The 15,103-nt window shown below is 43.0% G+C and overlaps 2 protein-coding genes across 3 annotated transcripts in view; both read left to right on the forward strand.

Annotated features, from left to right (window-relative positions):
• The first annotated feature begins 609 nt into the window (after positions 1-609).
• Positions 610-5,734, forward strand: ccdc169 (coiled-coil domain containing 169). Its single transcript, XM_070983229.1, has 8 exons — positions 610-743; positions 826-908; positions 1,132-1,242; positions 1,922-1,962; positions 2,855-2,953; positions 3,498-3,551; positions 4,737-4,813; positions 5,281-5,734. The coding sequence occupies exons 1-8, from the start codon at positions 667-669 to the stop codon at positions 5,468-5,470; spliced, it is 732 nt and encodes a 243-aa protein (XP_070839330.1). The 5' UTR covers positions 610-666; the 3' UTR covers positions 5,471-5,734.
• Positions 5,735-9,370: 3,636 nt separating this feature from the next.
• dclk1a (doublecortin-like kinase 1a) overlaps positions 9,371-15,103 on the forward strand; it is a 47,438-nt gene continuing 41,705 nt past the window's right edge. The window contains exons 1-3 of one of the 2 annotated variants that reach the window (XM_070983269.1): positions 9,371-9,676; positions 10,250-10,645; positions 11,333-11,682. In XM_070983269.1, coding sequence (XP_070839370.1) covers positions 10,285-10,645; positions 11,333-11,682 — 711 coding nt within the window. In that variant the 5' untranslated portion in view covers positions 9,371-9,676; positions 10,250-10,284. The remainder of the gene's footprint in view (positions 9,677-10,249; positions 10,646-11,332; positions 11,683-15,103) is intronic. The other variant, XM_070983271.1, reaches the window with a different exon arrangement.

The following is a 15,103-nucleotide window of genomic DNA, read 5'->3' on the forward strand; positions in this document are numbered from 1 at the left end:
TTCTTTTTGGCCAACTCATCATGTGTGTCGGCCCACAGTCCACTGCTGCTTTCAAACACACACACACACACACACACACACACACACACACACACACACACACACACACACACACACACACACACACACACACACCTTCTGGCCTGACGTGTCTAAATTTAAACAACTGTGTTAAAACTGATTTTAACACATACATACATACATACATACATACAAAGCTCCCATATATAACTGCTCAGTACATTTTTTCTTTCTTTCTTTCTTTCTTTCTTTCTTTCTTTCTTTCTTTCTTTCTTTCTTTCTTTCTTTCTTTCTTTCTTTCTTTCTTTCTTTCTTTAAGGCCTGGAAAAGTTAGCTTTAAAATTCCAGGTCATTCCAGCGTCTTACACTACCCCGTTAAGCTTGTAACTGGGGCTGGGAAGCTAAATAAAATAAAATAAATAAATAAAATAGGGGCATTGTTGCGCTCTTTACGTTGACTTCGGTTGGCTCTGGTGCTAGCGGAGACCCACCCAATATGGCGGCGATGCTGGATTACGCTCCAGCACGTAATGAGGCGTCTACGTATATGGCGCCATCACGCCCGAGGACCCGGAGAAACCCGGAAGCGGCAGTTTCCATGGAAACCCCTGGTAGCAAACCTCTTGATGTTACTTTTTCGGAAACATGACTGGAGAGAACGACTACAGCAAGTATGGTTCGGCACGACTGCAGGCGGAACTCGAACAAGAGAGAGAACTGAAGTAAGTTTGTTTGAAGTAAATATCAGTTATCGCAGATGTTAATTTCCACTGAAATATAGCATCGTCTGGGTCTTTATCGTAGAGAAATGCTCGAAGAGTCAGTGTCAGATCTCCGGAATACCATGTGTGAACTGCAAGACAGACTGCACAGTGTGGATGGCGAAGGTGAGTAAAATTTTCATTTTTTAAACTATATGTTATGATATATCTAGAATTATATATAGCTATCTGTTACCCTGACCAATGGTGGCTAGCTGTTCCCCAGCAAAGGTTTAGCTTAAGCTAGCTAGTAGCTATCTGCTGGTTTCTGCCAGCCCAGTGACTCTCGAGTGTTGTCTGTGTTGAGACTACAGTGTGACAGTTTCCTCCCTTTATTCTCATGCACCAGGAAATGAGTGGAAGACGAGATATGAGACACAGATAGAGCTAAATGGACAGTTGGAAAGACAGATGTCACTCATTCATGAGAGACTGGAGGACCTACGAGGGAACCCCATGGGTGAGTTCACAGGCTGGTGCCAGCTTTTAAAGGGGTGTAATGCTTAAATCAGGCTTCAAGCAAGGGGCCAAATAACTTTCTAGGATGTAGGGCAACCTCTGTGGCACTGCATGTGTTGTTTGTCCCTGGAGGGCAACCTAGAGGGCTCTTCATCACATTTACTTGCACATTGGGCTACAATAGAGAGCATTTTATCATGTTTTAGCTTCCATCGGGGTGTCAAAGTGGTCACTTATATGGCATGTTTTTCTTAAAAATTATTTCTAGCTTGTGAGCCATGTAAAATTATATGTTGGTGATATATGTCTGTAAGCTGTCACAAGCATATAAAAATACCAAACGCGCTGTCAAGTTTAAGCACATTAGTCCATTAAATATTCCCATTCGGATGACATAGTATAAATTGTGTATTACTGCATTTAACAATTATTGTGGCTCACACACTCCATACTCAAGCATCAGATGTTTCTTGGATCTACATATATCCCATGAATGCACCACACCTAAAGACTCTTCAAGTCAATCTTCCCTTCCAGCTGTATGTGTACTGTATAACAACAACTTCAATGTAAAAAACAAAAATGAAGAAGGCAAAATGTTTACTGCACTCATCTCAAGCAAGTTTGTATTTTAATGCATGCACACGTAACACTCACGCACTCTCTCTTGTTTTTCACAGATCGATTGGCCTCCATACGATCTTATGATGACATGCCAGTAGTGAGTGCAAATGTGTTTATTTTACACTGGTGTTATTTAGTGTTTTTTTTTTTTTAACCAGCAGAGAGAGCCAGAGACACAGAAGGAGAGAGGGCAGGCAGGACAGAGAGGATTGTAATGCCAGCTGCTCTCCATCTTCCAGTTGACGCAGGCTGAACAACCCAGAGTTTAATCAAAGCACTGTAATCACAGGATTACAAACCATGGGAGAGTAATGCAGACTAATTACAATGCTTTAAAACACACACATACACACACATGAATGCACACCATACGCTGAAAGGTTGCAAAATACAGTCTAAATGTGTGTGTGTCTGTGTGCCTTAAGGCAGAACTAACAGATGCTCATTAGTGTATCCGAGGAGTGAGAGAAAGCTTGTGGACTGAAGATCTTTAGACAGACTGTGAGTGTGACAGTAAGACGTCTGTGAGAAGAATATAGATTATTTTTACTAAGGACAGTATGTAAATATTTGGTGGTCTGAGCTTGTCAGAGTGTCTGCAACCCCCAAAACATGAAGCCTGACCTTTGATACATTCTGTAGCATCAGTGCCAACACAGCTTCCAACGACTTGAGCTTTACATCTGAAAGATTATGTGTGTCCGTCAGATACCTCAGATACCTGACTTCAGTTGCTCATTTTGGGACACACACACACACATGTCTTTTTGCTCTGAAATCTCACGTGGCCTTGCCGTGTAAGCTCAGCTGTTGCATGTTTATTTGGTTACTGAATAATGTATGAGCCTTTTTGCGCTCAACCTTTCTGTAAATGTTTGATCCTCTCGTGTGAATTGATTTGTAATCAGACATCAGCAGTAGAAAACCTTAATGCTTCTTGGCCTCTTTTGTTATGAATGTTGCTAATTAATGGAAGCACTTTGTGGCAGGAAACACTGAGACAGCGCCTGAAGCTTCTGACCGAGGAGAAGTCTGACCTCCAGGCTCAGCTGATGGACTGTCATCTCAGAATCGAGCAGGAGGGAAAGGTGTGGATCTCAGCTGTTCCGGTTGACAGGGGGCACAATTAGCCAGGATTTTGTGTAGAGGGTCATAATGTCTGCTCGTCTACTTTTATTATTTCTCAGACAAGCAGCTTTACATTTTTCCAGGTAATAAATATTTCAACTACAAATTACCTTCATTAGCAAAGGATTGAAAAAGATTTGGCTGATATATTTGTTTTGCAATCTTTATTTTTTACCCACCCTTGATGCAAAATTCAAGCCTAACCTTTGTCCTGTATTGCTGCGACGAGGCCAGTATGCTCTTAGTTTAGCGACTTGGTTCTTTGTTTATTGTTCTGCTCTGCAAACAGCAAGATATTAGTTGAAATAAGGTTTAACCCACAGCATGTGCAGCCAGTAATCCACGTTCTAATCTGTTGCTCATTAACACTGAAGACCTCCTGAAATACACTCTTAATACACACAGGCTGCAAAGGCAGAATAAGCACTGCACCCACGAGCAGACAGATTATTACTGACAGTTAGAAATGTGACTATATGGCCCTGTGTTTCTCTCAAATATCAGGCGTTTCATAAAACCAATGATGAGAGGCGGGCGTACCTTTCAGAAATCGCTAAGGTAAGCATTCCCTTTCATCTGTGACAGCGGTTTTGCTGTACTGACAAATCGAGCTCTCAAATCAAACCTACCGACTGAGACTCGTTGAATATTAAATATATTCCACACTGAAGAATAGCTGTTGTGGTTAAGTGTTTCAAAAGGACAATACAGTGTAGAGAGCAGAGTGATACACTCTCTAGCTCTTCTCTTTCAGGCCTAGTTATGATTTCTCATTCATCCTCTTGTGCTGCGCTCATGTGTTATATAATAGGTGAGCCTCTGCTCAACCAAAAAAAGTGAGTCAAGGACTTTCTTCCTTATGCTGCAATAAAACTGGTTCCTGCAGGTCTGAAAGAAAAGTCAACTACATTTCTCTCTCAGAGGTTTTGAAACGAATCTTCTTGAAAAAAGTACTCAGATTCTTGACTTAACTGAAAGACACAGTTTACATTCAAAACTTTACTTAAGTAAAAGTATCTAATTATCATCAGCAACATTTTGCTTAAGTCCTCATTCTCAGTGAAATGGTCCCTGTCAGTGTTTTACTGTTATATCTAATGTTTCTGGATTCATATTACAGCTGCATTAATGTGTATGTTGCATTTTATTGCTGTAGATGTTTATGGTTGAGCTGATTGTAACTGCTTCATATACTGTTGTGCAGTTTAATCTACAGCAGTGCATCATATTCTACCAGATCATCATTCTGTCTGGTGAGAACCACGTATCTCTAAAAAGTCAGCTTTTTAACAAGCTCAGAAAAACAGTCCTGTGTTCAGCTTTGCGACCATGCATTTTCCAGTGAATCCAAGATGCTTTTTCAATAGTTTGTTTAGCTTAAGAAGTTGGAAAATGTTCTCAACCCATGAAGATACACTTGATCCTTCAATTTGTCAGAAACATTCAAATTCAAAATCACCAAATTTAGAGATACATGGTTTTCAAGGGACAGGAAAGGTGTGAAAATTGTAATCTGAAAAGTAACTAGTAACTAAAACTGAAAAGGCAAATGTGGTAGAGTAAAAAGTACAATATTTGCATCTGGGATGGTGTGGAGTAGAAATATAAACGCTTGAGTGTGTGACTGTGTCTCATACCTGCTGTGAACACAAAAACACACATACATGTGCATACAGCTACACAGTGCTCATGTGTCTGGAGTCCACTTTTTTGTAATTACTCCTGTATTGTCCACGGCCACAGCTGTCCTCCACCCTTGAGGGCCAAAAAAGACAGTATTACACCCAGCCACAGAGGGCGCCAGAGAGCAAACAGAGGAGGTGAGTGACACACAACACTGACAGGTGATGGACACAATAATATGAACAAGTGTCATATGTCAGTTTCACATTGGTGACGTTTGTTTGAGGGTGTCTGAATGCCTTAATTTTGATATTTTCTAATTTATAATTTGATATACAGTATATATATTTATATATATTATTTGCTATGTGACTTTCTGTGAGTAAATAGCATATTGGAATTTATGTATATATATTGATTTATTTTGGGATACGACTGGGATCAATTAGTGCACAGATTTCTATCTAGTGAAGTAACCATGCTGGACAAATTAACTCAGAATTAATAAATGAATAAATTCAGAGACGTGTCTTCTAGTATGTTATTGTTGCAGTGTTTGAAACTAGAAATCTGCTGTAATTTCAGATCTCTTAATCTTTTGAAGTGAAAACCCTGTATCTACTACGTGCGTCTGCGTACCTAAATATACTTTCTGATTGCATAGAGGGAAGCAGGCCAGCAGGAAGGCGGAGGCTGACTCTAAGAAAGGCGAAGATGGAGGAGGAGTGTGTGTGAAAGGAGGAGGAGGAGGTGGTGGTGGTGGAGCAGCAGCAGCAGAGAGACGAGAAGAGAAGACATCTCAGAGGGGAAGCAGGTTACCCACCCTGAAGTACTACCAGAAACACAACCCCTAACCAAACCTGGTGTCACAGCCCTTTTAAACAAATGCTGGAATGATTGCAGTAGAATATTACCTTTTTTTCAGGCAGGAATGTACTTATATGTCCTTCAGCTTCTTGTGGCTTTGTTCACATTTCTCAATGGCTGGAAAAAATGCAGTTCTCATGTAGGTTATCTGCCCATGTGCCACAGTCAGAGTTGTACTACAGTGTTTATTTTTACAGTTGATGGAAAATACAGTTCTACTTTAATCTCATGCCATAAAATGTTACATTTATAATGAGGTGTGGCAGTATCATTTCCTAACATGTTTCTTTTTTTAAGAGAAGAGTAACTAATCTTTATAGCCAAGAATATTACAGGCTTTGAGTGTTGTGAGGTCATCCCCTAATGTGCTAGAAGCCTGCTGAGTCTGACATTTCTGTTGTCACTGCAAATTTTTTTTTCGACGCACCTCCTACGACTTGCATTACGTAAGCAGCACCACATCCACCACTCTCTCTGTGTGTGGTCCATCCGCACAGCAACCAGTCACCCCCATTCCACCCACTGACCGCCCTGATAAACGTAGGAGTAAGAAAACTGCATCCATATGAGATGCAGGAGTGAACAGGAAATTTGCCAGGAGCTGTTTCATTTGTTTTTCTGAAGAAATGTGGAGGATGAATTCAGCTGTCATTCTGAAAACACTGAACTGAAATAATATCTCATAACACATGGCACATAGCAGGAATTCATTATTTTGCCTTGTCCCTTTAGCTTTATCTTCCTCGTTCACTGATTGGTCTGTAAGTGCAGTGACATCCTATTAATTAGGTCATAGATTCATGAAGGAGGATTATGCATTAACTATCTATGACTTTTATGTCCAAGACCGGCGTGGCAGTGTGTTGTAGTGACAAGGAAACTGGCCCTTTAACTCGAAGGGCAAAGATCAAATCCCGGTGTCACCAAACATCAGAGCAGCTGATCTGTCCTTCAGCATGACACTGAAAGCTCAATTGAAAAAAAGAAAGAAATTCCTCACATGAATTAATAAAACTAGCATATTTTAGTGACATATGTGAGTTTGAAAGTACTTGATAGCAGCAATCCGTCCAAAAAAATGTAATTTAGCTGCAATATTGTGCTAGTCACTTCAATGGCTTTAAGGGTGTTTTGTGATTCACACACTTAAGTACTACACTTGGATATCTTAAATATCTTAAATATCCTATGTTCTCAGAGTCACTAATTTATCGGTCCACTCATCCAGTAAACCATCTCCAAAAAGTATCACCTAATGACATCATCAATCCAAATCCTAAAGCTCTAATTTCTAGCTCCAGGACGCATTTGTTTGCATTTGCGAGTATTGACTTTCCTGTCTAAAATCATTGGTCCAGCACAGTGTGAAGTCTGTTTCAGGGTGTGTTTTCCCTTTACAGGTCCGCTCATATTTCTGATATGGTTGGCTGCCTTGGTGTGCAATCCTAAATGTGCTGCAGTGACAGGTTGTTTGTCTTAGATTGATGACTTAATTTAAAGATAGCCGGTCCGTGTTGCCTTATTGAAAGAGCGAGCACATTTACAGTGCACCAGCCTCTCCCTCTTTCGCCTCTCTTCTTCTCTCTGTTTCATGCAAAGCTCATTTTAGTACAGCTCGCTGCGTCCTGTCCATGAATCACACTGCACACAGGGCAATGTGTGTAGATGTCTTGTGCTGACAGGTGAAACATGGTGACAAATTACTACAGTATCTGTCAAAACACCACTCTGCTGCTTACTCATGCTAACTCAGCTAGCTCCTCTCTCTGTACTCACCATGAATATGCTGCAAACAATGTGGTGTACATGCAAGTGCATTTGAAGTGTGTGTGTATATATGGGACTGATTTGCAAGTTTTGCATGCATGCATACATATGCATGCATGTGAGCTAAATATGCATGTGGATTGATTTGAGTTAGAAAAAAACCCTGTAAGATGTGTCAGAGTGGACTTTCACAGCTGTCCGTATGTTCACACTACATGCTATGCTGTGTGAAACTGTGATGTTTTCGCAGCATAAAGATGCAGAGATTACTGACAGAATGGAAAGGGTATCTTTGTACAGTGGCATCTGTCAGCAGTCTGAGTGGGTGGGCTTTTAAATGGGCTGTGAAATTAAGACAGATTTAATTTTCAGAATTATTCCAGGTGGGACTCGCCACAACATTAATCATCAGTCCATCTATCCGCATCTTAATGAGCTCTCTGTATTTGTCACCATTCATTTCACAGAAATGTCGCGGCTGAGCTGGGATAAATCGTGCTTTTACTTCTGTTTTTTAGTGTCTTTGAAACAACGATTAGAGTCAAAAAGTGGCACTGAGAGGAGGTCTGGGCATAAAAAAACTCAATAATCTCTGTCCTTTTTTATGAGGGATGGCAGATCGTAAACCTGTCCGATCCACTTTAAATGTACTCTGTGTAATTTAGTTTACAAATAGAATAAACTGTGCCTGAAAAGACACTTTTCTAACCTTAGTCTCAAAAGCCAGCAGTCTCCATCTCTTTATCTGCAGGTCAACTGAATCTCAGGAAAGTGCACAGTCATGCTTCAGGAGCAAAGATGACCCCTGTGAAGAACTGCACCCATTTTTATTACTTGTTCACATTCTGTATTCCCCCAAACTACGTCATTCTGATGTTATTTTTGCATTAATTAGTCAGAGGCAATGCTGATGCAAATGGATGCAGATAGGTTTTTATATTCTTTATGCTTGATTACTCTGAAAGTTGCAATGCCTTCAAAGCGTATTTCATCCAGTATTCAGACACTCACAAACATCTGATGGGAATGGAAATGAGACCGTTGTCCTGCTTTTGAGTCCTTCACCGCGTCCTCCACTGTTTTTGTGCTGGTCTGACGACACGTTCCCCCATATGTGCCCTGTTTTTAGGAGAATTTAGACAGAAACACCTCGTCAGAACATCAGTTTGTGACGCACGCTGGTCCTTGTGTGTGTGTCCCCAAAATAGCGAAAGCTGTGTTGTTCCTTCTCTCTGTTATACATTCTGATGCATTTGTGCAGCAGGTCTGGATCAGATGCTGTGGATGGAAAACAAGCACGAAACAAACGTAATAATACAAAGAAAGTAAACATTTTACGCGATAAATGTCTTTGACCTGTTAAACACTCTAGGCACAATGACAGCAGGAGATTATTTTTATTTTCACCATCACTGGCACAGATAAATGCTGGACAACACACACACATGCACAGTTCATCCGGGAGTGGTGATGGAGCGGAATTGGGTGGTCTCTGGAGGCCAAGATGTAGGTCAGTGGTCTTTATCTCTTCCATAGCTCGGAGAAACTATTTCCTGCTGCCACATACAAACAAACTTCAGAGCTGAGAGGAAGAAACAAGCTTATGATAATGAGACAGCAGCATCCTCTCCAGCTCTCAGCCCTCTGCCTTCATGTTGCTGCTAAAGTCATTTCCACATGTGTTACTGAACGTCTCACGTGCAGATGTTCTTGTGGGTTAAACATAGTAAGTTTCAAGGTTGTGATGTGATAAACCTTTACACACCAAAGTTCATTCATAAACATATACCATGCAAGTGACATGAGAATAAAATCTAGCCTTAACATCTGAAATGTGTTCTTTTGTCATTGTAAGGTTCAAAAATACAAGAAAAGTTGCTCTTAAATTCCCAGAAAAGAAGTAAGATAGACCCCTCTCCTCCGCAGCTGACGCGTGCCTTCGGGGGCGTGCAGGACCAGCAGCCTCCCCCAGCACGGGTGGGAAGCGTGGCTTTGCATCCTAATGAGGGGTGGGGGCGCTGAATGGAAATCACGACAGAGTGACGTGGAGGAGGAGAGAGGAGGTGGGGTGAAAAGAGAATGGGAGGGGAAGCAGCTGCTACCTAGTCCATTTCCAGTCCAGCCTCTGCTTCTTTTGCTCAATACGCACACACACACACACACACACACACACACACACACACACACACACACACACACACACACACACATACTGGTGTTGGGTTGGTGGTGGTGGAGCACATCAACCGGACAACAAAGGGACGCACAGTCGGGGAGGGGGGCTCACTGCAGCCAGGACAGGATCACACCAACATCCAGTGTCAGCGACAAGCTCACTGAACTCTTCATATTTCACATCTTTGTGGGGAATAAGGAATCAGCCAGTCTGGAGGTGACCGTCACAGAGGCGTTAATTGCTCGCGTAGGTAAGCCTGTCAATCAACTCCTGATGTAAGTGATTCATTCTTTCATTTCACATGTGCGCCACTGTCTGAAAACACACTTTTCGTTGTTTAGTCTCAAAGATTCACGCCTGTTGACCCCGAGACTGGAAGTGAAAAGATACATTCCGCCTTTGACTCGTTGTTTAACGTAAGAATCGCAGTTTCTTGTCGCCTTGAAGGCTGCTGCTCGCCCGGCTGTGCGCGGAGGTAGTGAATATTTATAAAGGGGGGGGAATTAATCGGCTGTTATTGATTCGTGACTGCCGCTCTCTCTCCATCCATCTGCGCGTCAGAGCAACTCCGGGGCGCTCTGACAGACAGCGCTGGGTCGTCATGAAGCATGCTGTTCACCGCTCGGCTTAACAGCACTTAATCTGTCATTAGGGGGTTATTTTGAGACAGAACACCAGCGACGGACACCGACTGGCAACTTTATCCACCGCGCAAACCTCTCCCCGGCTCGCTTTTCCTTCCTTCCTCTGCGCCCCTTGTTTTTGTTTACTTTCTCGGTGGTGAAAACTTTTCACCGCATTCCTCCTGTTTGGTCTCCTCCAGATAGTACAGCCGTACTTGTGAGCCTCGGCAGCGAGATGGAGATGGAGCATTTCGACGAGCGGGATAAAGGTCAGAGACACAGCCGCTCCAGCGCCAAGATGAACGGCGTGCCGAGCCCTACGCACAGCGCCCACTGCAGCCTGTACCGGACCCGGACCCTGAAGACTCTGACCGCGGAGAAAAGAGCCAAGAAAGTCCGATTCTACCGCAACGGAGACCGGTACTTCAATGGGATAGTGTACGCCATCTCCACAGACAGGTTCCGGACCTTCGACGCCCTGCTGGCCGATCTGACCCGCTCCCTGTCCGACAACGTCAACCTGCCCCAGGGCGTCCGGACCATCTACACCCTGGATGGCTCCAAGAAGATCACCTCTATTGACCATCTGATAGAAGGTGGGTACCTTCACGGTGCTTTGCAGGACCGGTCCTCTCATGCACCTGCTCATCAGCATCCATAATGGCATCTAAACTGGACACATCTGCCTGCACATCTCTTCCTCTCTCTCTTAAAAATCACCTCCCTGTTGCACAACCAGCAAACTTAAAGCTATGCTAAACATTTACAGGCTTGTTTGAAATCAGGCTCCACAAGCTATTTTTATAGGCACTGCTCTATAAAAGTGTCTAATCCTATTGAGCATGCTGTAGATTATTGTTATGAAGATTATATCAGTCATTTGATGACCATATGGTGATACAGACAGATGTCTGGGCTCAGATTAGCTCTCTCTTGATCTGTTTTACTCTCTAAGGAGTGACATGGGAAGAGCTAAAGTTGTTGACATCATCTTTGGTTGGTATGGGATGTGAAATGTAGGAGCTGCAAACAGTCCCATGTCAGTATGATTTTAAATTTCAGTCCATTCATCAATGCATTATGCTGGCTGCTCGAATAACAGTGCTGTTGCTTGGTAGCCAGCCTATGCTGTTGTCTTTGCTTGCTTCCTTTCCTTCCTTTTCTGTATTCTTTCTCTCTCTGTTTAAAGAGTCTCATCTGTTTTGTTATTTCTAAAGCTCATCGAATTCTCCCAGTGTTTTTATACGTTTTCTCTCCTTGCTTCCCCTCCTTAACCCCTATAGGTGACAGCTATGTGTGCAGCTCCATTGAAGCTTACAAAAAGTTGGATTACACAAAAAATGTGAACCCCAACTGGTCGGTGAACGTCAAGGCCTCGGCGGCGTCCTCCCGCGGACCTCCTTCTCTGGGCAGTGCCAAGGCTGGGGCCCCCGAGAGCCGCGAAATCAAGGACTTCATACGCCCGAAGCTCGTGACAGTGGTACGAAGCGGAGTGAAGCCCCGCAAAGCTGTGAGGATCCTGCTGAACAAGAAAACGGCTCATTCCTACGAACAAGTCCTGACCGACATCACCGATGCCATCAAGCTCGACTCTGGAGTGGTGAAGAAGATCTACACGCTGGAGGGCAAACTGGTGAGAAATCCTCCCAAAATCATCATGGTGTCACACAGCAAGCTCATTTTATAAGCATTATTAATGCTATGGAAGGCAACACTGAACCTTTTTGCGGTATTATAGAACATCAAACATATCTTTGACTTGGTTTTATCATGACTGGCAATGCTGATTGTAAGCCTGCGCTCAAGGTGGCATTATTTTTCTAAAAGCTTCCAGTCTAAATGCCATCTCTGGTAATGCAGTCAGTGGGAGTTGATGTTTTGATGATGAGTAGCTCCATTGAGAGAAGTAAACCAGACACTGAGTTAACAAAGAGCCTTTCTGCTGGTGTTTGGACATGGTTTTACATGCACCTGAGAGATTCATTAGTGCTGCTCGGAGAGGGGAAGTGAAAATCAGCAGGTTGATAGGATGATCAAAACGGCTAAATATTTTATGACCACGCTCTCATTGTTCTTTCATGGGCCTTTTATGAATGAAGCGTCCCCGTTCAGAGCCAGAGCTGTGACGAGAAAGAGCGCCACAGAGACCGAAAGAGGTCGAGAGCAGGTAAAGATGAAAGAAATCTATGAATGGAGTCTGCGCTTCACCCACGCTGTAGTGATGTGTGCCAGAGCTTTGCCTCCGAACACGCGAAGAAATCAGAGTCAAGGCCCCCTTGATAGTCCACCCACCCATTCAGCTCCCTCTCTCAGCTGTGGAGGGAGGCGCTATAAAAAGAACAGGCTTTACTGTACATGCACGCGCAGTACGTATGCACACATTCTCCACCACAGTGCTGAAAATGATGTGGTCCCTGGTGAACTTTCTCTTTCTCCTTGCTGGCACATGCTCATGTTTTGCACTGTCTCTGCCAGCATGTCAGGGTTTCAGGCTCTATTTGTGACATCCTTTAGCTCTCTGGTCTCTTCCTGTTTGTCTTCACGTCATCCCCCATCATCACCGTGTCTGTCTGGCCGTCTGCTCCACCTCTATCTGCCTCTCTCTAGGTCATGTCCTAGCTCCAAGACATTGAATGTAGCACCACAGAACTACTTCTCCCCTGGCAGCAGCATCAGAATGACACCATTATTTTGAAACAGATTGTGTTTGACGTCAAGGGCGTCCTGCCATTTTGTGTCGTACAGCAGTAATCATCTTCTAAATGGCCAATTTGTGACTCATCCTCATGAATATGCTCTTTGCCCTATGGACATTTCATTCTTAAATGCCACTTTCATACTCAGTGTTATCGCTCATCCCAGTTCTAAAGATGAATCTTCGCGTGTTGGCACTGGCTCTGAAGTCCAGCAGTCTATTTAATGATCCACTGCTAACCTAGTACAAATTCATTCCAGATTTCCTGATCTGATCTGCTGCTAGAGCCTGGCACCAGCCAATAAAATCCCAGGGTCAGGTTTTCCCTGACAAACCTCCTGCTGGGGATTAAACTCATGCTTTTGCACAACGCCTGTTAACACTGTGGTCCCCGTTTCTTACAGTTATCTTTGAGATTACACAATAAACTCTGCTGTCGCTGGGTTCACCCCCTGAGATTGGAAGGAACACTAGTATGGTTATGCTATTTTTAGACACTGTATTGATTGGGCCTGTAGGCATGGTAACACGCTCACTGGCAAATTGGCTGGGCTGGGCTGAGTGCACGACCAACTCCTTCTCATTTTTATGTGCGATTGTGTGTGCCTGTGCATGCGTGGGTTGTTGCACGTGGGAGAGTTTGTGATTGTTTTTATGAAGAGAACAGAATAAAGGATTGTAAAGCAGGAGGGGACAGATTTGAAAGGAGTTAGTAGACTGGATTGGGGCACCTTTGGATGTAGGTTGAGAGGGTCCATGTGCGTTTCATGCATGAGAGGAAATCCTGGACAAGACCTGAACAGTCTCCTGTTTCTGAACAGGTCAGAGGTCTCAAACACTAGATAAGCTCGCAGCAAATGTAAACCCCTTATGAAATGTGGTTAATCCATTTTAACCTGACCATTTTAGACACACACACACACACACACACACACACACACACACACACACACACACACACACACACACACACACACACACACACACACACACACACACAGAATCAGGCTCAGTATAACTGGAAATAAACCTCAATATAACTTATTGCGACAATATCACAATATGAAACCTTTTTAGGTCATAATGAACTAATAATTACATAAACTAGATCTGGATGAACATGAATGAACAATATCATAAGAGTAACATATGAATGAGTGAGGGCAGGAGGGAGGGATACACTGAGCTAACGGTGTGTTAATGACACTTGAATACACATTATTGAATATCAGGAGTGTGCTAAAGGTAATTACCTGAGTGCACACCCGCATAAGGTTACTTTAAGGGTTAAGTAGAGTATGTGTGTGCACGCAAACACACGTACATGTTTTGTTTTTTTTTTGGTGTGTGTGTGCATGTGTGTGTGTGTGTGTGTGTGGGCTGCTGCCGTCAGCTGAGCCGTGTCAGTCATTGAGCCTACAGCAGAAGTAGGTTTCTGGGCCTGGCTGCCAGTAACGTTGAGTCCCAGCAGAGCCGCAGAGCCTTGAGAGAGAGCCTCTGACAACCGGATCTCAGGCTCCTTGCCTTCATTAACCCCTGTAATGAGGCCAGAGACAGTGGGGCAGGATGTATGCGTAGATCCCCACAGCCAGATTCGTCTTCTCTTTCTTTGCAATTGTTCTCAAGGATTGCAGCAGCCTGCAAGACTGTTTTTTATTGTTATTTTTTTAACATAATTAACATTAATTAATTGCACTCTTTTTTCAGAATTTTTTCACAAGTTCAGTTCGGTTAAAAATTCTGCAGCTGAAGTGCACTGAAATGAATAATGGATTATGTTCTTGGTTTGCGAATAAGTTCAGATCTGCAGTCTTCTGTCAGGCTTCTTATTATGCGTCTTCATTGTAACTGAGGATTTTCAGTCCCGTTGCCAAAATGCTAACAGAGTTTTGCTTTTGATATCAAAACAATACTGTTTGTAATATCTTGCTCTGAGGATTATAATTCTGCCAAACCTTTTTTTATTTTATAAAATGCAACCCTGATTCTGAAAAAGTGACTCTGTGCAAAACATAAACAAAACACTCTGCAAACCATTTAACATATACTCTATTGAAAAGAGTCCAAAAACAATATAGTTCATGTTTGACCTCATGAACTTCATGGATTTTTGTAAATATCTGCTTATTCAGCAACATGTTTCAAACAAGTTGGGACAAAGAGAGCAACTAAAGACTGGGGAAGATGTGGAACGCTCCAAAAACACCTGTTTGCAACGTTTCACAGGTAAACAGGTTCACTGGTAACAGGTGATAGTATCATGATTGGGCATGAAAGGGGCATCCTGGAAAGGCTCAGTCATTCACAAGCAAGTATGGAGTGAGGTTCACCACTTTGTGAACACATGAATAATGTATAA

This window comes from Chaetodon trifascialis, chromosome 16, assembly GCF_039877785.1.
Source record: "Chaetodon trifascialis isolate fChaTrf1 chromosome 16, fChaTrf1.hap1, whole genome shotgun sequence".
NCBI lineage: Eukaryota > Metazoa > Chordata > Actinopteri > Chaetodontiformes > Chaetodontidae > Chaetodon > Chaetodon trifascialis.